The sequence below is a fragment of the Rhodamnia argentea genome, chromosome 1 (assembly GCF_020921035.1).
Source record: "Rhodamnia argentea isolate NSW1041297 chromosome 1, ASM2092103v1, whole genome shotgun sequence".
Lineage (NCBI taxonomy): Eukaryota > Viridiplantae > Streptophyta > Magnoliopsida > Myrtales > Myrtaceae > Rhodamnia > Rhodamnia argentea.
This window is the reverse complement of record NC_063150.1, coordinates 4,760,327-4,783,170: the sequence shown is the minus strand read 5'-3', so window position 1 is coordinate 4,783,170 and position 22,844 is coordinate 4,760,327. Positions and strand designations below refer to the sequence as shown.

General features: G+C 43.2%; 3 protein-coding genes across 5 annotated transcripts; 1 reads left to right on the top strand and 2 right to left on the bottom strand.

The window, feature by feature from the left end:
* Positions 1–1,620: 1,620 nt before the first annotated feature.
* Positions 1,621–7,033, bottom strand: LOC115757246 (UDP-glycosyltransferase 74F2-like). Of its 2 annotated transcripts, none has more exons than XM_030697393.2 (2): positions 6,428–7,033; positions 1,621–2,513 (listed from the first exon to the last, which is right to left on the bottom strand). In XM_030697393.2, exons 1-2 carry the CDS (start codon positions 6,977–6,979, stop codon positions 1,767–1,769), a joined length of 1,299 nt encoding a protein of 432 aa, XP_030553253.2. In that variant the 5' UTR covers positions 6,980–7,033; the 3' UTR covers positions 1,621–1,766. The 2 variants fall into 2 exon arrangements, with proteins under 2 accessions (XP_030553253.2, XP_030553252.1); XM_030697392.2 differs by lacking the exon at positions 6,428–7,033 and adding an exon at positions 2,714–3,398.
* Positions 7,034–10,010: 2,977 nt separating this feature from the next.
* LOC115757247 (acyl-coenzyme A thioesterase 2, chloroplastic) lies at positions 10,011–13,630 on the top strand. Of its 2 annotated transcripts, XM_030697395.2 has the most exons (6): positions 10,011–10,667; positions 11,629–11,806; positions 12,123–12,592; positions 12,886–13,014; positions 13,192–13,352; positions 13,486–13,630. In XM_030697395.2, the coding sequence occupies exons 1-5, from the start codon at positions 10,299–10,301 to the stop codon at positions 13,339–13,341; spliced, it is 1,296 nt and encodes a 431-aa protein (XP_030553255.1). In that variant the 5' UTR covers positions 10,011–10,298; the 3' UTR covers positions 13,342–13,352; positions 13,486–13,630. The 2 variants fall into 2 exon arrangements, with proteins under 2 accessions (XP_030553255.1, XP_030553254.1); XM_030697394.2 differs by having other exon boundaries at positions 10,012–10,667; positions 13,192–13,630.
* A 1,110-nt stretch (positions 13,631–14,740) lies between these two features.
* LOC115757240 (formin-like protein 1) lies at positions 14,741–19,731 on the bottom strand. Its single transcript, XM_030697386.2, has 4 exons — positions 17,591–19,731; positions 17,269–17,468; positions 15,974–16,218; positions 14,741–15,791 (listed from the first exon to the last, which is right to left on the bottom strand). The coding sequence occupies exons 1-4, from the start codon at positions 19,657–19,659 to the stop codon at positions 14,964–14,966; spliced, it is 3,342 nt and encodes a 1,113-aa protein (XP_030553246.1). The 5' UTR covers positions 19,660–19,731; the 3' UTR covers positions 14,741–14,963.
* Between the last annotated feature and the right edge of the window lie 3,113 nt (positions 19,732–22,844).

Here is a 22,844-nt window from a genome sequence, read left to right as displayed (position 1 = left end):
TGCACGAAAATTTCCAAGAGGTGACGCATTCGCATGCCCATGCGTGGCAAATCAAATTCAAACTTCAACATGCTTTCCTCGTGAAATATGGTCCGATCACGTCGCTTTTCATGCCAATCATGACGTAAACTTGGACACGTAAAACGTTTTTCATGCCAACCATGGTACGATGTCAATGTGCGGTCCATGTTCAGCTGTTGGTCAACAAGAAAACTGCAAGAAAAAAGTTGCAGGTTCAACACGAATGAACCACGAGAATCATTGACTACAGTAGCTGTGATGCGAAGCAGCGTTATGATTAGGCATACAAACACCAAAAAATTTAGAAAGTAAAGGCAAGAAAGAAAAAACGAGGCACAAGATTTATCTTGATTCACGTTTAAATTTTGCCCCCATCCAATAGATGATTCAACTATGTTTAGCATATCGCACCTCTATATTACACCTCTCATTCATAAGAAAAAGAGATTATATATAGAATGCACAAAAAAAAAAAAGGCCATGGGGGCCGAGAAAGTCTTAAGCCACTTAATAGTTACCATCGGTAAAATATGGACCCAAAATATAAAAATCCTCCGGTGGCCAAGTTTACATACGTACATATGTACCTTTTTCTCTAGCTCATGAGGTGTATAAATCACACTCCAACATGCAAAAACATACAATTGTACCTATGTACCGCTTTCTCTAGCTGGAAGAAGGTGTCAAAGAGCACAAAATCAGCATCATCCACATTCGTGAATTGGTCGATCACCACAAGGTAAAAGACAAGGTATAGCCCCGGTTATATGTGTATGACGGTGTCTCCGATGGCACGAGACGCGGCAACCCTAGGGCCTCGACGCTTCCTCACGAAAGTGGAAGCGGGAGCAAGCCGCGTTGCATGTGGTAATATATGATGTTGACCGCGCATGTCTGCGTGAAAACTAGGGCTAAGCATAGGATATGACATAATCGGATCTAACCGGCTAGTTGTGGGTGGTTCTCGATTTTTAAAATTTGAACCCGTAATAGTCGGTATTGTTCTTGGTTCTAAGTGTGGATCGAACTACTCGGATCTGACCGATTATTAACTTTTTTTTTAATTGCCAAAAGGCTAGAGAAGAGAACAAAAACGACATTCATAGATACGCGTGCACTTTGCAAGAGTGTTCCATTCCCTGCAAGAGTTCAAAAACAACGTTCTTTCCAATCCCTTGTCCGGTTCCCGTATTCCATTCGTTGCCATGGAATAGGTAAAGAGAAAAAAGAAACCACGCTCGTTCCAGGACCAGTTGAGTCTAGTTTCCAGTTCTAGGGCGAGAAGACGATTTGAAGAATGGAAATACAGCAAGGAATAACACTAACTCTGATATCATGTTAAAAAGTCCAATCTAAAAGCTTAAGCTGATAGGTGGAAAGAAACTACATGAATATAAAAAGCATACAAGACTTATTCACACTCGATGTGGGACAACAACAACTTCAACAGTCAGTTTATAAGTACGAGGGAAAAGCTCACTCTATAAGCTAGCTTTTACGACGAAAGAAACCCAAAACCACCCAACATTAAGTGCTGCCCTAAGTTTTTCTTTCTAAATTTTTGTCAGTATAATTTGTTCCTTTTCCGTGTAATTCGAATCAGAATTTTATCCAGATACAAATTATGTAAATGCAATATCCAACGACCAGAGAGGATAGAACTCACATTTCAATTTTAACCAACCTCAAAGTCATGTGCTTTTTAACGTAAATACTCGAATCAATTTTATGTATTGATTCTTCTACTACTCTATCGACGCACGACTCATGAGCTCCTTCACAAACTCATTGATGTTCCGGTCAGAGCTCCCGCCTTCCCCGATCGCCGCCTTCGCTGCTGCCATCCACCTCCTTGCGCTCTCCGCCATCTCCTTCCCTCTCTCTCCTCTTCCCACCACCTCCCTCACGCGCCTCTCCACCTCCTCCCTCCCAACGAGCCCCACCTCGTCGGTCCTAGCTCTGACCCCAACCCTCCACACGTCCTCCACGAACTTGGCGTTCGTTGACTGATCCGTCCACTGCGGCATCGCCACCATCGGTATCCCCAAGCAGATCGCCTCAATCACTGAGTTAAGCCCGCAGTGCGTGACGAAGCATCCGATCGCATTGCTCGCGAGGACCTCCAACTGATTGCACCAAGGGAGGATCAGGGCTTCCTCGCAGGGGATGGAGTCCATGAGATCTCGAGGGAGCTTGTGCTGCTCGGACGAGCGGACGATCCAGAGGAAGGGGCAGCCGGCAAGGGCAAGGCCGTGGGCGAGCTCAGAGAACTGGGAGGGCTCGAGGTCGGCCATGCTGCCAAAGGAGACGTAGACCACAGAGCGGGGCAGGTGGCGGTGGAGCCAGGCGGAGATGTTGGAGGTAGTGGTCGGGGTGAAGAGGCTGATGCCATAGGCGGTGTCATGGGGGAGGCGCTTGTCCAGGTAGAGGGAGGGGAGGGTGGGGCCGACGGTCTTAAGCGGCCACAAGTTGGCGGACATCCAGTCAACCACCTAATTTCACCGGAGAGGAAGAAACAAGTGAGAGAGAATGTGCGAACATTGAGTGTATACTATAGTCCGCAAAAATTAACTTACTGACCATATTTCTAAACATAACCTTTTGTTAGATGTCATATATCTAAAATGTAATGTGTACCGTGGAGGACTAGTTCTTCATATGGTGCCACCAAGAGATGATTGTACGTGTATACCTCTTTCTCTAGCTCATAGAAGGTGTCAGAGAGAACAAAATCAGCATCATCCACGTTCTCAAATTGGTTCATCGCCATATCGTAAAAGGCAGGGTATGACCCCAGCTTATATACGAATGACGGCGTCTCCGATGGCTCGAGAGGCGGCAACCCCGGGACCTCGACGCTCGTTCCCGAAAGCGGAAGAGGAAGCAAGCCACGCTGTACATGGTAATATATGTCGTTCACCGCACAGGTCTGCGTGAAGAAAACAACTCCAAGCTTAGCGCACTGCTTGGCCACGTCGAGCGCCCATGGGAGGAACCCGTCATAGATGACCGCGTAGAGGGCTTGGCCGGAGCGGTCGAGCTTCCGGATCAGCTCGGCCAAGGTCCTCGACCCGACGACCCGAAGGCTAGTCTGGTAGGCCTCGGAGGACTCGGCCTGGGCGGACAAGCCGAGGTCATGGCCATCAGAGATGGTGTCGAGGCCAATGGATGAGGAGGGGTCGGCGTGCATGGATCCGGCGAGGTGGACGGTGAGGACAAGGGTGGCTTTGAGGCCTTTGGCGACGAGGCGCTTGGAGAATTGGAGCATAGGGTTTATGTGGCCTTGAGCGGGGTAAGGGAGGACTAGTACATGAGCTCGGTGTGGTTTGTTTGAAGACTCCATGCTCTCTCGATCTCGATCTCGGTCTCGATTTTGGATTGGTAATTTCTAGCTATTGAACTGGAATCTGAAGCCATGGATAATGCTTTATGTAGCGGGGATGTAATGGAAATTCGAAAGCCTTGGTGATGGAGACTTCACGGAAAAGGTCAAACCCTAGACAATGATTCATTGTCGTAGCTGTACATCTTGACGAGATACTAATCGTCCATGGAGACTGAACTCAACCCGGTGACCTTGTCCTCTTGCGAAAAATTACATAAACAATATGATAAACAGGATTTTAGGCGATTGATTTTTCTTATGAATAATATGTGGCGTGTCATTCACTCTTCTAAAAATAACTGTTGCGTGCTTTTCTTTTTTCTTTTCTTTTCTTTTAGTTTGCGCGCGTCGGGGTGTTAGACTACAATCTCATACGCGATTCGGGGAGCGCCGATGAGTGAGCCCTCACCCGATCCGGCAAGGCCGACCCTTGTTGAAATTTGTTTGTAAATCAAACAAAAGTGCCCTTTTTCCAATCTCAAATAAGATGGAAGAAGAGTGCAAGTCACTTTATTAGTTAGAAGGCTATTATAGTCTTTCAAATAAAGAAATAGGCAAGTGGACTAGATCTTACTATACCCGCATGCGGATGCACGCCTTTGGCGCGATTGTTATTATATAAATAAAGTTCTTGACTCATTGGAACAGTGTGACTGTTCGCGATATAAGACGCTCTTACGTCTTTTGAAAGGTTTATGTCCGAACTATCCGTTATTGGACACGAAAAGTTGCATGAGAATTAACTACTTTTCGAACACAAATATGTGTGTTCTTTTCTCGTTATATATTCAACTATTGTGTTCATTTTCAGATCTTCTTGTCCTTCAATTTTCGTTGTTTCCAAATTAGAGAATTACGTCCTTTGTTTCCAATTGTTTCCTAGAAAGGTCTTGGAGAAATATTAGAATTGTTATCTAATATTCTCACTTAAGACTCTATTGTATCTGAATAATCTTTTCCGGTAACCATTAACAATGTTGTGGGGTAAATTATTCCTTAAAAAGAGTGCTATCACGCCTCAGAGTCTAATTCCGTTGTTTATCCCATTCGCTAAATTTCCTAATAATCCTCACCCAAGCCAAGGAGTCACGGTGAGGCCGCCCTGGCCTGCAAAAGGGTTGGCCTCGCCGGCAATCACAAAACAAAATATGGGAAAAAAAAGTGAAAAAAAAAGGAATAAATGAATAAATAGTAGAAGTCAAAAAACTACACTAACAAAATTTTTTAAAAAATGCCAATGTCAATATCAGCCATGCCACGTAGGACAGCCAGCATCCACGTTAGTAAATTCGGCCGAGATGGACTAAATTGGTACTAATGTGAAAAAATTTAAGACTAAATTGGTGTAATTAAAAAGTTTGAAATTAAATTGGTACTAATACAACGGGTTTATGACTTTTTTTGTACTTTTCCATTTCGTGTGAAGCAATTATATCCTAATTTTTTTATAGTTTATCGGCTGAAGTTTTTGAGTGAAAATGTGTCTCGCTGGATGTGTTAATGAACTTGCACTTCGTCTCCCTCTTGGTGATCTCGGTAAGTCAAGATATCAACCTTTTGTTTCCAAACGAAGGGGTATTAAGGTCGATGGCTGATTGGATAGGCTGGGTGTGGATAGCGTTCGGTGAACATCTCAAGGGAAAAATCTCGAATGTGAGTCTAAAATTAAGGGTGAGATTTATTGATATGCGCGTGTTAGAGTGTTAGGATGTGTTAAGCAGCAGTTTCACAACGAGGAATCGATGTGGCATGGAGTAGTTGACATATCTCAGTTAGCTCAAATCTTATTAGTTTATACTTTTTTAGGTGAAAATGTATATCAATATGAACATATTAACCACCTCATACTTCGACTTTATTTTAGTAATTCCTGAGATAATCAGATTTCTACTACGCATATGCGGCACTACTTTTAAAGGGCATGCATAAACTTCACAGAAAGAAATTGCGTCCCCCATAACATTCGTGGACGTGCATCTGATCTATCTATATAGTTTAACCAAGAGAATACAAGAAACTAAGATCTCATGAAACAAACTCCTACCTTGTCAAGAAGGGTTTCAAATCAGGAAAAATAGCAAAAAAGCCATAAACCTTCTGTAATTATGTCAATTCAGTCCATATGATCAATTTGGACTGCCCGTCCAACCGGGCTGGCGACATAATATAATTCCATGTGTTACTTGTGTTAAATATCAAGTGTGCCTGGTATAATATTTTGACTTATTTTACGGAAGTTCATGTTCTTATATAAACTTAATGGCATATGATATTGCAGCGTGGCATTGACATGGAAACTTGAACTTATTAGATATATTAATGTTTTTGTTCATACAAACTATGGGCGATCAAAAACTCCGTCGAGCTACCTTATCCATAAACTAAATCCACGAGGCGAAGCTATTTCCAAGAATATTGTTAATTAACTTGATATGGTTAACATATCAAACTAAGTGATAAATACGTGATAGTCCTTGAACTTTGGCTTAATGCGTAATGTTGTCCTCATACTTTTAATTCGTTCAATATGATTCCTGGACTTTAGCCTAATGTGCAATGTCATCCATGAACTTTTAATTTGTTCAATATAGCTCTTGAACTTCTGGTAAATATTCAATTTAGTCCATAGACTATATGTTTCTACTAATTCAAGTTCTTGGACAGTATTGAATTTTTTTCAAATAATCCAACCACTTTGAATATGTATCAAAAGTTCATGGATCAAATTGAACAAACTAAAAGTCTATCGACAACATTACACATTAAGCCAAAATTTAGGGACTACATTGGAAAATTTTAAAAGTTGATTCAGGAATGAGGTTACATATGGCGCCAAAGTTCAACGACCACTCAAATCACGGTTTTAACCTAAAACCTAAAAGAGAGTGGCAGCTGAAAATTTTCAATTCATCCGAGCCATGTAGAAACTGGAAAGCGTGCATGCAATGATCTTTAATTTTTTAATCAGCATTGGCAAAACTACGTCAGCAACAGGCGAGTGCAAAATTTGTGTATTGGTACCTCTTTTTCAAGCTCGTAGAAGGTGTTGAAGAGCACGAGATCTGCATCACCCACGTTCGAAAACTGTTTCATCACCAGATCATACGAGCCCGGGTAAGACCCCAGCTTATACAGGAACGAAGGCATCTCCGAGGGCTTGAGAGGCGGCAACCCCGGGACCTCGACACTCCCTCCTGAGAGTGGAAGCTCGAGGAGCCCGCGATGGACATGGTAGTATATGTCGTTCACCGCGCAGCTCTGCGTGAAGAAGGCGACCCCGAGCTTCTTGCATCGCTTGGCCACATCGAGCGCCCACGGCATGAACCCGTCGTAGATGAGAGCGACGACTGGTTGTGCCGGACGGTCGAGTTTCCGGATCAGTTCAGCTAGGGTTCTCGACTCAGAGGATTCGCCCCGGGGCTGGCCATCTCCGCCGTGACAGTCGGAGATGGTCTCGATGTCGATGGAGAAGGAGGCAGAGGGGTCGATGCACATGGATTCGGAGAGGTGGAGGGCGGTGACGAGGGTGGCTTTGAGGCCTTTGGAGACGAGGCGCTTGGCGAATTGGAGCATTGGGCTGATGTGGCCTTGCACGGGGAGCGGGAGGACCAGTACGTGAGCTGCTTGTGGTGGCGGAGAAGGTTCCATGTTCAGGCTCGCTTGCTTTTTCTCTCTTAAGAGTTAAGAGCCCTCTTATTTGTTTTAAAACAGTATGCAATTGTTTGATAGGTTCATATAAGCAACAGAAATGATTACATGAATGTCCAATTAACAACCTGATCTGGATATAAAAAAAAAAACAAATTAAAAATATTTTTCAAATCATTTATCTTCTGCCATACAAAACAAGACTGGATTTCTCATTTTATGAGTGCGCTTACTCTAGACTTCGAAACCCAAGCATAGCCGTTCGATAATGTTTGCCAGGGCCAACCCATGACATATAGTTAGTACTTTAAGTTCCCATTTATTGTTGAAATCTATCTGTCAAATTCTTCACCGATAGGTCATAATTTAGTTTGTTATTGGTCTAATTAATCTCCTCATAATCAAATGAAATTCATCAAGGTCTCCATCAAGGCAAGAAGTTGAAGGGATGCATGTGACTCTTATCACATTCACAGGTATCCTGCCGTTTGATGAGGCGTATTTGTCTACTCATGGCGAGCAGAGCTCATATGCATTGTCTGCGGCGTATATCGGATGTATCCCGTGACATTGCATCGATATCTTCTCTTCTTCTTCTTCTTCTTTTTTCATGATTCTCACAGCCAATCCTTGTTTTCCTTTTTCTTTTTTTTCTTTTTGATAAATTACAAGAAGCTTAGAAAAAAAAAATTCGTTTTGTTTTGATTTCCCATTTCATAAAGCTTCCACCGATAGACACGTTGACAGAGCCAACTTCGTTCTAGTGAGGAAAAATTGAAGGGAAATACTTTCCCGACAAGATTGTTATAAACTGTACAATCTCAACCATAAACCTACATACCATCACCATGTGTTTTACATAAAGCATTCATCAATGAGGAGATCGCGTAATCAGAAGTAACGACGGCATTGTCGGGTTGTCAGGCTATCGCCTTCCAAAACCGAAAGAGGTGAGGGAAGACTTTGACTCGAGGACGACCGAATGCTAGAAAGTCTTTTTCTTTTTTTGTGCAATTTGGCTCTTAATTGTTTGAAGTTTGTAGCTTTAGTCCTTGATCTTTTACGTTATATGCAACTTTGATCCTCACTCGGGTTGAATAAGTCATAATTTTTCACATGTTGCTGAGCTTAAGTCGTAGGCTAGTCACTGTGCAAAGGGCTATATCGACATTTTATGTTGGAGAAAATTTACTCCAATCCTGCCCTTAATCGGTGGAAGAAACACAAACTTAATTGTAAATGAGGATTATGCTATTAATTAACCGATCAATAAGAGAGAGAGGAAAAAATAACCCTTGCAAATAGCTTTTTCAGAAAACCAAAATCACATAAATATTCAAGTCAATATAGATAATCCAACATTTATTCAAAAGGGTATCGCAATCTTCATGAGTTTTTTTTTTTTTTATAATCCAAAAAGTACGCATGCGGAGAATTCACTACTTTGAGTCTCATGAAGCACCCTACAAGTCTCATGAACCAATTAAGTTATGCAAGTGACCCTAACTTAAAATAGTTTGTACGCGGTTGACAAGAGTTGAACGGATGGGCCTCCACCACCTCCAAAACTGAATATCCCCCAATGTCCCAATCAATTACGTTAACTCCTCTGAGGGGTTAAACAAATTTGAAAAGTAATGGTTCTAGAGATTGCAATTTGAAGGAGGATGTCTCACCAAGTTTGAGAGGGTACAACCTTACAATATGCACTATCAAATTCATAAAAGCACTTTACAGCGCTAAATTTAGTGAAAAATTACACTCGAATCTACATCCTACAATAAAAAGAAAAATGTCATTCCATCTTATAGTTATAAGCATTCACCCGACAAATTGAAACATTATTCTTAATATGTGCCGGGACATCATAAATAAAAGAGTAAATTTAGCGAAAAATTACACTCGAATTTACATCCTACAATAAAAAGAAAAACGTCATTCCATTTCATTATAATATGTTTTTCCTTATAATCTTTTCAAGTCAACATTAATTTTTTTTTTCAATTCTATTCCAATCGTTTTGCATGCTTCAATGCCATTGAATTCCATCCCATCACGCAAAATGGAGGGGTTTCAATCCTCTGCCCCTTAAAAGGGGCCCCTCAATATCTTTACCAATCGTGCGGTCTTGGATGATCGACAGCAGCTGTCGATTATTTTCTGCTCATCGACTCGAGTCTAGGCAAGTGGTTGCCTCCTTTCTCGCGGTCACAGAACAATTTTTTACAGTAAAAATGGACAAGAGTTAGAATTATTACATCAAAATCCAATTTATGCGAGCTTACAATTTTGACAGTTAGATCGCCCCCAGAATGGGAAAAGTATAAAAAGAGTCCTAAATCTATAATATTGATATCAATTCGGTCCTAAATCTTTCAATTGAACAAATTTATTCCTAAACATTTTTGCATTGATACTAATTCAGTTTATCTGACCAATTTTAACATCTAATATGAATGTCGATGATGCCACGATTGATGGTGACATGGAAATTATTTAATAATTTTTTTAAATACTTTTTTTTTTACATTTTTTACTAAAACTTAGGTTTGGCCGGCGAGGGTCGACCCTTGACAAGGCCACGATGGCCCTAAGCGAGTTGGCCATCGCCCCGATCTAGCGAGGGCCGCGACCATTGTCCGCCAAATCCTAAGTTTAAAAAAAACCAATTATAAAAATTATTAAATAATATCCACGTCAAGATTAGCGGTCCTACATGGTATTCGTCTACATCCACATTAGTGATTTTTTTGTTAAAATTGATCGAATGGACTAAAATGGTATTAATATAAAAAAAATTAAAATTAAATTGATTCGATTAAAATGTTTAGAATTGTATTAATAATAATACGATGGGTTTAACACTTTTGTTTCCTTTCCACACGCAAAATTCACACACTTCGATGGCTGAGAAAACACGGAATCATGGGTGCCGGTCTTAGGACGCGTACGAGACTTGGGAGGGGTGAGAGGGCGAGATGAGTTCAGAGAGCCTTCCTTCTCTCTCAAGCAAGAACTTGCTTCCATTGCATTAATGGAGTTGAACCCGCCGCTCCCTCCGCACTTAGGGGAAGCTCCTCCCTAGTCGCTACCCATCCACTATCAATAGCTTCTAGTTTCTCCTCAAACCTTAAAGAAAGTTTCCTTCTTGATCGTACCCAGAAGAAACCCAATTCACCTGAAGTTCTCTCTCGCTTTTGCTCTGATCATCAAGAAGAGGAGAAACAGAAGCACCCAATTCGCCATGGAACCCAGCTCGCCCCACACAATCCCCGTCTTCGCGACCCTCGCTTCGCCGTACGACAGCTCGACTCAAATCAACGGCTTTCGGAAGCCGATCAGCCTGTGGCCGGGGATGTACCACTCGCCGGTGACGATCGCCCTGTGGGAGACGAGGTCGAGGACCTTTGAGAGGCTCCTCGACCCCCCCAAGGACGCGCCTCCGCAAAGCGAGTTGCTGGTCAGGACGCCGTCGCAGAGCAGGACCAGCATCTTGTACAGCTTCTCGTCGGATTACATTCTGAGGGAGCAGTACAGGGACCCCTGGAACGAGGTCAGGATTGGGAAGTTGCTCGAAGACCTCGATGCTTTGGCCGGTACCATCTCGGTCAAGGTAATCTTTTTGTTGAAGTTTGTGCCGTGATCATCTTTGTGCATTTTGTGTCATCGGAGGGCTGTTCATCTTCGGTGGTTCTTGTAATTCAATTATCTGAGTTGGTGGGTTGTGCTCGGCCATGATGATGTGAGCACACCACCGAATTGTGCTGAAAGTGTTTAGCCGCTTTAGGAATATTTAAAAATGAAATGAAAGCTTCGTTGCTTGCTAATTTTGATGCATCCATGCTATGATTGTTTCGGGAATATACGTTTGCTTTTGCTTATGAGAGGCTTGTGATTGTGGTTCATTACGGAGGCTCGTAGTGTCATGAATATTCGGTGCTTACCGTCGTTGGGCAAGGGATGGGGCCTTTAAAACACCATGACTGTTGTTCACGACTTCCTCTCAAGGAGGTGTAGAATCCCCAGCCTAGACATAGTTTTGTCACTTATTGTTGGATCCTGCTTTGGCTCCTTATGAGGAAATGGGCACTTGTTTCGATTGGCAGATTGGGAAATGACTAGCATTGTTTGATTATTGGGTGACCATGCTTTATCAGAGGCGTTCAAAGCCGAGTCGATAAGTTATATCAATGAGCCAAAGCATGACGAAATATGTTGTAGTCTCAAGGTTGTCATTTGTTTTATTTTTTCCTTCGTCTTTCATTTTGATAAGTTGTTTTCATGTGTTCTAAGCAAAAGACGGTCTGATTTACTTTCCCTGACAATGGCTCCTTTCAGAAGAGGTAGCCTCAACATTGAGTCGGACTGCTGAATTCATGTGTAAATGTATTTAACCTTTAAATCCAATAATTTCTATGACCTCAATGATGTTTTCAATTCGTCTGTGCATATGACCTGTCATTTCTGGTCAAATTATGAAGTGAGCTGACAATGTGCCAAAGTCAGTGTTACAATCCCTTTCCCAGTAATTAAATGCTCTCTCGTTTATTAATCCAACCATTGTTTTGTTTTAGCACTGTTCTGATGAGGATAGCACAACGAGACCACTTCTTCTAGTTACTGCATCAGTTGACAAGATTGTCTTGAAGAAGCCAATCAGTGTCGACATCGATCTGAAAATCGTTGGTACTGTCATATGGGTTGGGAGCTCATCCATGGAAATTCAACTTGAAGTGATTCAGTTATCTGGAGGTACTTTAGCATCCAAAAAAGCCGTAATTCAGTGACATTATAATTTTTTTTTTTCTTTTGGCCAGTGACATTATAATTTACAGCTGAGGTTTTGACAACTGTCAGTCATTTCATGAACTTAACATTTACTATTGGATGAAAAGCCCTTTGGTACTATAGCAACGGCCAAAAATTTTTTTATAAATGTTTGCTATGTTGTGATAATACATGTTCAAAAGTTGAGAAAAGTGTGATTTGTTTTCTTTGTATACTAGCCAGTTGTTCAAGAATATGCAGAAGATTATATGCAGTTGATGATAAATATTCGCTTTTGCAGAGGAGTCTAATGCCACAAACTCAGTGGCATTGACAGCCAACTTCATATTTGTCGCTCGGGATTCTAAGACCCATAAAGCTGCTCTGGTGAATCGGCTCTCCCCTGAGACTGACCGAGAGAAATTGCTTTTCAAAGAGGCAGAAGCTAGAAGTAAGCTGAGGAAAAGAAAGAGTGTAGGAGAAAGAAAGGAAACTGACGACGGAATTGCGAAGAGACTAAACGAGTTGTTGGCCGAGGGAAGGATTTTCTCTGATATGCCTGCCTTAGCAGATAGAAACAGCATTCTTCTAAGGGATACCCGTCTTGAGAATTCTTTGATTTGCCAGCCCCAGCAGAGGAATATCCATGGTCGGATATTCGGAGGGTTTCTATTGCACCGAGCATTTGAGTTGGCTTTCTCCACAGCTTATGCCTTTGCTGGCTTGGTGCCTTGCTTCCTAGAGGTTGATCATGTTGATTTTTTGAGACCTGTGAGTGCCCAGACCACCTCTTTGTTTAAGTCTTTTAGTTGTTTGTAATATTATTTGTCTCTTCTAGTAACTCCTATGAGCAAATACTCTTATCTCTGATGCTAAGCCTAAATTCTTCCCCAGATAGCTCTTACATTTTTTCGTATTTTAAGGGAACGGAACTTTTACATGTCACCTGCCTTTGTTGCTGTTTCATGCTATATTAGATAGCCCAGTTTATTCCTGTCTCTCTTTCTTTCTTTTCTTTTCTATCGTGGATTCACAATCTTTAGCTAAGGTTTCCTTTTGAGCAGGTGGATGTTGGAGACTTTCTGAGGTTCAAGTCATGTGTGCTGTACACTGAACAAGAGAAACCGGATGGGCCTCTGATCAACGTTGAAGTTGTCGCCCATGTCACAAGGCCCGAGCTCAGGTCTAGCGAGGTATGTCCTCTAACAGGTCTTGACTTCTGCTGCACTCATTCAGCATTACATTCTTTAAACAGTCTCTAAAAATTATGCATGGCTCACAATGACTTTAAAATTCTCATTTTGTTCCCTTACCTAACTTGTTGCGATGTTTATGTCGCTCTTCGACTTATCCATCTTTTATTGGTTCAGGTATCAAACACCTTCTACTTCACTTTCACAGTGCGCCCCGAGGCAAAAGCTCTGGAAGATGGATTCAGAATTAGGAACGTGGTTCCTGCGACAGAGGAGGAAGCGCGGCGTATTTTGGAGCGCATGGATGCTGAGACCTTGCAGCTGTAATCCCCAGATGGGTATGCATGTAATTTTACGCCAAGGGTAATCATTCATTGGTAATATGGAGTATCACGCAACAGACGTAGAGTGCCGACATGGCTCATACATGAAATTATATGTAGCTAATTGACATGTTCAGCCGGGATGTAGGGATAGCTCGACATTGATGGCTTCCTGCACTTTTATCTCGCAAAAGGAAAACGTAGGTATTGCCATTGAAGTTGTAGAGCATGTGCAATGGCTTTGCCTACACCGATTTGATTGGATTCGGTGCGTGTCATGATCATATTCTCGGCAGACGAATGATTCCCAGATTGTAGCACCATTAAGGTAAAATGTGACGCTTGTTATGTGTTAGGGGTTCAGACAAAGATTGACATTTCGGCTTCCCGCGAATTGTGTTTATGCCCGAATTAATTGCGCAGGACACGAACTTTCTTCGGTACAATTACTAAACCGAGCCAGCTTTGATTACGGGTCTTCCTTTGCCTTTTCCTCTGCCAAAATGGCAACTCTCGAAGTCCGAATGGCCGGAAATGGCACATTACGAAGCCGAGACTCACGTGCCCAATACGATCGTGCTAAGGATCTGGGTCTCCTTATTCATTCCAATCCACCTCTCTGCATAAGGTCCAGTACATCGGATCCTGATCATATTCCCATCCCATAGTACTATGTTCATTACGCTGTTAATGGCGCTGTTAATGGCGCATCTGGTCCAAATAGTCTTTTCAAATTGCAAGTGGGAGACAAGAATCCAAAGAATCAAGCACGGAGATTCGACCATTTGATACCCGATTTTTCGACCCGACTCTAATGAAGGCATTATCTTGAATTGTTTGTACCGGACACTATAGTCAAAAACACTTTGCCAACTAGATGCCGAGAAGAAACCGATGTCCTCTTCCACGATTCAAGCTGGATCTTTGTCGTCTTATTCGCAGAATGCAGCTTATTATATGCGAACCCAAATCGTCAAACTTATCTAGACATTAAACTAATGAACTTTGAAAATGTAGAGTGCCTTCTTCATACCTTTGCCTTTGCCTTCTCCGTTTCTGCAGCCCTAGATTTTCAAATTCAAACCATCTCTCACCACCAAAACATCTAGAAGGGGTTGCGTTGCCCAACCAATGCGTGTTAAGTTCAAAATTCAAACTTAGATCTGCTACTCGGACAGAGCGACCCCTTGCGAGAAGTCCGCATTCATGGCTGTCGGCTAACCGATCACCTTAGAAGCTACAGGGTAAAGAATTCGAGTGCTGGATGACCATTTTTCTACAGGTAAGATAGATATAGACATGGCCTTTGTTGGATGTTTTACCAGATGAGCCTCGCCCTAAACAAGAACTTTTGAACACCTTTGAAAACATTCAGCTAACTTAGTAACTACCTTATTGTCCCTGAAGAAGACCTCCTCCTTTGTATATTATCTATAGGCCAAAACCATTTATATCTATTACATGGACTTTATACAGGTACAAATGGGAATGATACAAGAGGGAAAATAAATTACACATACCGGGTAGCCCCGAGCCCTACGCCTGCTCCTCCCTTCCAAAATTTAAGTTGTAACTGCTTCAGCTTGATGCCCCGAAGAGCGATGAGTCTTGCATATCAGAGAGAGCCTAAGGAGATGATCTTTCATCATCTGAGGAGCCGTGCTGCCGCCGGCCATTAAATGCCGGAAAAACTTGTGGAAGAGTTGGATTAATGGGTATTGGTAGCATCGGGTTAATTGGCACGGGAAGTCTGTGGGCAGAACTAACCATAGTTCGCTCATTTATGGAACCAACTTCCCTGCATACCCGATCCAGGACAGCAAGAAAGTCTCTCACCACCATGAAGATTCTGAATGGGTGAGCTTCTTCCTTAGCTGAGTCTCCGTGGAAGTACTCTGTGATCTCCTTTACTAGAGACATAGCAACGCTTTCCTGGGCCTGAATTCGTATGATTTCTTCCTCAGCCATTTTAGTGAACTTGTTCATAGTCTCTGAAAACTTCTTGCTACTTTCCCCTGATCCTGTCGCTTCTATTAATCGCACAATTTCTCTAATGTTCCCAATACCCCTAGAAAGTTTGTTGACGTCACTGTTCAGTACATCGGAGTCCATGGCAGCAGCTTTCTTCACATTGCCAAGTTCTGAGCTGAGACCAGAAACAACTTGCAGGCCAAGCTTGCGACACTTGGCATCTTCATTCAAACTGGGATTCAAGCCTTGGTGGGTCCCTGAGAGACGAGCACCTTCAGTTCTAATGATTTCCTGTACAACAAAGTGTAGGAGCGTGGTTTTTCCATCAGCGCCCTTGACATCAACCAGCTTCAGAAGCGTGTCGAGCTTGAAAGCATGGGCATCCCCACGATTTGTTCCCACATTCATGCGGTTCCCGGTTTTGAGCACTGCTTCCAATAACTTCAAGAACATTCTGCTGTTTCTGAGCTCCTCACATGCGGTCTGATACATGAGATGTAAAGTTAAAACAAAGAAGTTAATGAGGTAAGACATCAGAGAGGAGCATGAAAACTAGAATTTCACAAGGAGTTCCAGCACGACAGCATATATTCGTTGGACACATTAGAGAGAGAGAGAGAGAGAGAGAGAGAGAGAGAGAGAGAGAGAGACCACGTAAAATATACCTCTAGAGTTTCGAAAGATCTTTTAAGGTATTCAACTTCAGACTCAAAATTGGCAATATAAAGCATTGCATCAATTCTTTTAAATGCAAGTGGTACATCAAGCACGGCCTTAAGAAACTTCTCAGCAGGACCAAGCTTGATGGGTGAATCATCTTTATATTCCTTCAGTTTGCGTTCCTCTTCTTTGCTTGGAGCCATCTTTAATAAACTTTCAAGAAGTTCAGCTCCAAGTGTGTCCCCATTACCTGCAGGCATGAGGAAGAAAAATTAAGCTGCATCTTCAGAATGCTAATGATAAAAGAACTGGCACTCTTCTTCTGCTAAAGAAAATAATAAGCCATCAATGCTATCTTTCAAATGATTGTATGACGTGGAAATTTACAGTTAGAGGCGCTCCATGCTATAACCAATCTCCAATAATTTTGATAATACATCAATGGACTTTGCATGAATGTTCAAAAAAATAACTTCGTCAAAATCTTCAAGGAGTAACTTTCTTTCACAAGCAGTTTTCATTTATCACTTTTCCCCAGTAAAGTTAGAAATTAACAGAGTCAAAAATTAGTAACTATCTTCTCAGCAAAGATCAAGAACCATCAATAACTCTGAAGTTCTCATTCATTTCCACCAGAGAGGAGCAAGTAAGCACAATCCAGAAACTATTGCGCAAACGACTTTAACAGGCGAAAAAAAGAAGAGAAAGCAAAAGGGCTCCTAGAAGGACCCTGTCGATGCTCAAATGTTGTCGTGCTTAAAATAGTAATAAAGAGAGGGTCTTACGACAGGTACAAACCATGATTGAGCATTTACATGATTTTCTGTCCATCCATTAACAAAGATGATTCTATATTGCCCATCTCTAAATTGGAAAAATTGCCACTTAAAGGTCAAATATATACTTGGAAACGAAACGGGCAAGTTTTATCAATTACAAACAAAATCCAACCTGCAGAAATTTTAGATTGGCCATTGTAAAATTAGTAATAGTTTCCACGTTGTTCTTCTACTCATCAAGATTCAGACAGAACACGCAAACTTTCTTTTCCAAACATGACTGACAATTACCATCAGCACAGTTTCGCCATCGTAAAAATGGCAATAGTTTCCATGTTGTTCTTCTATTCATCAAGATTCGGACACAACATGCAAACTTTCTTTTCCAAACATGATTGAGAATTACCTTCAGAATAGTTTGGCCATTGTAAAAATGGTAATAGTTACCATGTTGTTCTTCTATTCATCAAGATTCAGACAGAACATGCAAACTTTCTTTCCCAAACATGATTGACAATTACCTTCTAAAAGGCCCTCGCAGACTTCCTCTATGGTGACATTGAGCGCCCTCAGCAAAATAGCAATGTTTTGCGACTTTTTAGGATCAAGAACTCTGTTCTCCGGGTGCAGAGAAGGAAGAACCGAGCGGGGAGTTGTCTCCTTCATCTTCGAACTTGGGGTATTCACAACAAACAAGGTCTCAATCATCTCCTCGTTCAACCTGCACCAAACCCAACTTTTCAGAGTTAAGCACAAGCAGAACATCCAAACAGTGGCCTATGAAAGGCAAACTGGTCAAATTAAGTAAAGAAACAACTTTGAAAAGAGAGAAGCTGATCTTACTTGAAAGAACTTGATCTCAACTGATCCCATACCATCTCCCGATCCGAGCTCGCTCTCACTTTATCCCAATGCAGGGGCTTCAACTTCGGCTTCGGAGTATCATCCATCTTCTCCGCCTTCTCTGCAGTTTCGACACTCGGCGGCAACTGAACTGGAGAAACTTCTGTCGGGTTCTGGAGCACAAAAGGCCTCGACGGTGGAATTAGGCGAGGTGGCTCGGAAATCGGTTGACTGGTAGGTGTCGAAGGAAGCAGAACCTCCTTGACCTTTTGTTGTAGAGGCGGAGCCCGTGGTGGGGGCGGCGGCGGTGGTGGCGGCACCGCTGCTGGAACTGGAGGCTGCTGCGAGCTAATGCTAACTCTCGCCAGAGACTGCACAAACTGATCATGAGCACTCGAATCTTTATTCGGAGACGAGACCACGGGAGAAGCTGATTGAGATTGAGAATGCAGATTGCTGACAGAAGCATTGGACGATCTTGGCGATGATCTATGCTCGATTCTCTCAGATGTTTTACTTGGCGAACTGGAGCTCGAGTGAAGAGAAAAGTGCGAGCTTCCTGTCGAAACGTCGGATTTCCTCGGGGATGCGTCTTGATTCTCCTCACATTCTCTGACGGGCGACTGCGATAGAGGAGAGGACAGCCGGGACCGTCCGATCCGGTGCGATGCGTCCGACATCCTCGGCAAGGCTACTGGACTTCTCTCCAAGCTTCTACTCAGTGGAGAAGAATGCAGGGATGGCGACAATGAGCGTCCAATCGCGTCCGTGACAGCCCACATTCTCAGCGAGATATCTGGAGTTCTGTCCGAGCCTCGCTCCGGCGACCACGACATGGGGGACAGCGACGGAGACTGGACTTTCCCGTCGGATTTTCCCAAATCTCTCTCGGGTGACGAAGCTTCCGAAGAAAGCAGAGGAGTCTTGCTCTCGTCAACGTACGGTGTGGCGTAATGTGTCGGCAGCGATGAAGTTTCCTGAGCTGCTGCTTCTTCTTCAACGGCTACGTGCTCCGGGGATTTCGGTTGCGATCTCCTAGGGCTCAAGCTCACCGGCGGAGAGAGACTGATGGAGTGCGACCGAGCAGGAGAGCCCGAGCTAGAAGACGAGTATGAAGACGAGCTCGAGTCGCTCCTTCTACCACTACCGCCGAGGGTTTCACTCGCTACGGCGGCGAACGCCCTCCTCGACCCCGATCCAGCGCCGATCGAGCTCTCCCTACCTCCCAGTGAGGCTCGCGGTGAGTAGAACTCCTCCTCCGTCTCGTCCGCCGTCGAGCTCACGTCTCCATTGCCAATCCCGCAGTTCTGCCTCAAGCTCTGCCGCGGCAGCGGCCGGACGTCTCCGTTCGTATTCCCACAGTTCAGCGCCAAGCTCTGCCGCGCCAGGGGAGGCAGCGGCTGGAGCTCCGGCGAGTCCATCTTCCGCGGGTCCAGAACTGCGCCGCCTCCATTGCCGCGCGGCTCCTCGATTCCACGAGAGTTCACCATGGTCCCCAAGTAGAGGAACTCGGAGCTGGCTCCGGAGGTCGTCCTCTGCTTGCGAGGGGGAGCGGTGGCCTCGGCATTGCCGGGCAAACCACCGGTGGTGGCGTCGGATCTCTGGGTCTTGGCATCGTCGGCGAAGTCACGGCTCCGGCGACGGCGGCGAAGGAGGAGAAGGAGGGCGGCAACCAAGAGGAGGAGGGCGGAGAGGGTGACGGCGATGGCGACGGGGACGAGCTTGCGAGTGGAGGGCTTGGGCTTGGAGGAGGTGGGAAGGATGAGGGAGGAGATGTTGGCGGGGAAGGAGGCGTAGGAGGCGGGAGAGGGGGGAGGGGGAGGAGAAGGGTAGGCGGGGAAGAAGGGGGAGTTGTCGGGGGTGGGGGTGGAAGAAGAGAAAGGGTACTTGGGGGTGGAAGGAGGGGAGGGCGGGGATGGGGGGGAGGCGGCGGGAGGGGAGGAGGGAGGGGAGGATTCTTCAGGGAAGAAGGGCTCGTGGAGGACACGGCGGTTGGGGACGGCGGAGGAGGAGGAGGAGCAGATGGGTGCGCAGGTCAAGAGGAGGAGGAAGAGGAAGGAGATGGGCATTGTGGAACTAGAGAGCGAGAGCTCACTCAGTTGGGGGAGGAGAGTGACGGAGGCGCAGTAATGGTGGTGGTTCGCTTTGTGGGGAACTGTAGAGAGAGAAAGGGTTAGTGAGACCAGACAGATAGAGAGAGGGGGGGGGAGAGAGGCATGAAGGTGAAGGTGAAGGCGAAGGTGGTGGATCCAGCTAAGATTCTGCTGCTCTGACGATGATGATGATGGAGGGGAGGCTTGACTGTTGCATCTTTTACCTTTCACTCACTCTCTCTCTGTGGTCGGCTACGATTGATTAATTGCAAGTGACGACCAAGAACAGTCGCACTCTTCTCCATTTCTAAACGCGACGTTCCGTTTTCATGGGTCATCATCATCAAGGTAATCAGTCTTTAAATGACAGGAAGAGTAATCGTATATTGTGTCGTTCATGCAACTTTTTTTAAAGTTATTTATTATTTGTATGTTTGTTATTCAAAATAAAATATTAATCTCATGATAAATTAAAAAATAATCACGAAATTATTTTACATGACAAAATGTACTGAATTAATGTTATATGTAATATATACGTTATGTGTGAATTGTCCTTAAAACTCTTAATAGAAAGTAGGACGAGAGATCTATCTTTCGAAAGCGTTTGTGGCATTTCCCTTCTTTTAAGGAAATACAAAATAATTTAGAGAAAACTTGGGGGTATAAAGCGTGTGCACACCAGCAAATTAAAGTAAAGAAGGCATTCGGGTCTCTGGATCCGTTTACCTTTATTAGTGTTATATGTACATAGCAATTACTATAAAGAGTTTTACTAAGAAATATTTGAATGTTTTAGCGGATGGAAAGAAATTTATGATTTTGTTATTTAATGTATTTTTGTTGCAAAAGATTGAGGCGATAAGTGAAAAGAGACCATATGTACGCAAAAGGCACATAAACCCCGTTGTCGAGCATATGGGATGTTTTGACGGTTGTTTATGAAATAGTTAGGTTCAAATTTCAAAAGGTAAAATCAACTAAAGATAAAATAGAATCATTAATTTACTCATCTTTCCTAAAATAACTAATTAAGGTAGTTTTGGGGGAGAAAAAAAATTATTAAAAATAAGAGATGCACTTTAAGTATATATATACATAATGGATGTAGCTATTAACTTGCTACTCGTGTCCAATGTTACTAACGCATGCACGTATAAGACAATTGAATTAAGGGTTTTTAAGCAAATGCGAATTAACGCAGATATGCTCTCTCTCTCTCTCTCTCTCTTTTATCGAGTTTTGCTCTCAATTAGTGAATTGTATTTTAAATGTTCTACATTCTCAATTATTGCCCGAGCATATAATCTCATGATAAAGGAAGATATTTTTCATATTAATTATTTTGAAGGAAGATAATTAATTTTCATTTGTTTGATGGTTTTGGAAAAGTAGTTTCCTTCTCGCCATAAAAGGCGACATAAACTTGTTGTTTTCGGCCACGGCAATAGCTCGGGTCGATTTGATTCGATTCGGTTCGAGGTTTGATTAGTAGGTGATGAAAAAGGGATCAAAAACGCAGTGGAGAGAGAGAGAGAGAGAGATTAGGACAACATCATTCGAAGAACGAAAAGGCGTTTCCTTTGTTCTTTTTTCTGTTAAATAGAACGGGGAATGATTGTGTGTAATTGGGTCATTCGGGCTTTTGTCGGGGTAGGCGTCGCAAAGGTCGGATGGCGAAAGCCTTTCCTTTTCGTCCCCTCCTTTGAGCCGAAGCGACTTGTGCTGCAATTTTTACAGCAAAAGCGGCACGAGGAAAAAAGCTCCTCTCGTCTCCGAAATCAACGCCCCGATTTCCTTCCTGGTCAACAAATTCGGCCTTTGCTAATGGATGCATATGCTTTCCCGCGCTCATCCATTTATGAAAACATCAAAAAAAGAAAATGACCTAAAATAATAATAATAATAATCGAGTGGAATGCGATGTAACCGGGAAACAATTAACGTGTTCGGCTTAGCTCGTCATCATAATTTAAGTTCTCGATTGAATGTGAGTTCGTGTGAAATGTCTTGATGAGCTCTATCTTAGGACTCGGACGAAGATATCGAGTTTTACTATACAAGTGATCTCCTCTAGGTAATGCTCGGTTTAGCACCGTAACTTTTTGATTGCTCATTTAACTTTCGGATTTAGTAATTTTTTAGTAGTTACTCTGGCAACTTGGATCGGTGCAATTTACTAATTAATTTGAAAATTGTTTTTTTTCGATATTTATCGTTTATATCGCTTATTAAAAATGAATATATGAAAACTAATTTTACCGTCAACCGAAGTATTTATACATAAATCGTTATTCATAATGAAAATATTTTTTGTGACTCGTTATTTTAAGTGATTCACTTTTTTAGTAAAATATTTTTTAAATTATTCATTATTGAAAAAAAAAAAGTTGCTGGTGTACGGCAAGTTCGAAACGTCTAGTACACTTTTTTTTCTTACATATTTAGAGGAAACTCTAGCTCAATGCATGTGGACCAAATAAGAAGAAGGAGCCACATGCATTTGACAAAAAAAACCATAGAGATTTACCCCCCAACCACCAACGTCAGTCGCCACGGCGAGCCTTGCCGACGCATCTTCATCGACCGCTCTCAATCACCACCACTGCCCTCACCAATTCGGCTACCATAATTGGGCCCGTTTCTGTATATCTATAGGATACGACGGCCTATGTGGGCCGTCCTCGATTGGGCATATGTCACGCGCGAGAGGAGCGAACGCAATTCGGGGCTCGAGCAGCGCGGCGCCGAGTGGCCTCAATGCTGGCCATCCCGAAGGAAGGGCGGCGGCGGTGAAAGCTTCGACGTTCGCGGCAGTGGCGAGCCGAGAAGATCAATATACGATAGTTTGGGACTCTCTGTTCAATTGCGGGGTGGGGGAGATCATTCAATTAGTTAAAAATGTGAAAATGCATCCCAATCTCAAATATTTGAACGGAAAGGATCCAATGTGACTGTCAAACGTTGAATGGTCATTCAATGTTCATGTGAGCAAATGTGAAATGTGATGTGGAATCTGATGGCTACTGCTTGCTTGTTGGTACGGAAGTCGTAGGATCGAGAAAGAGACAGCGACCCCAAATTTGTAACGACCACATTTTCAGCAGTGGCACCGACAACTTTGCTTTCCAATTCCCATGTTTTTCCAGATTTTCACCCCC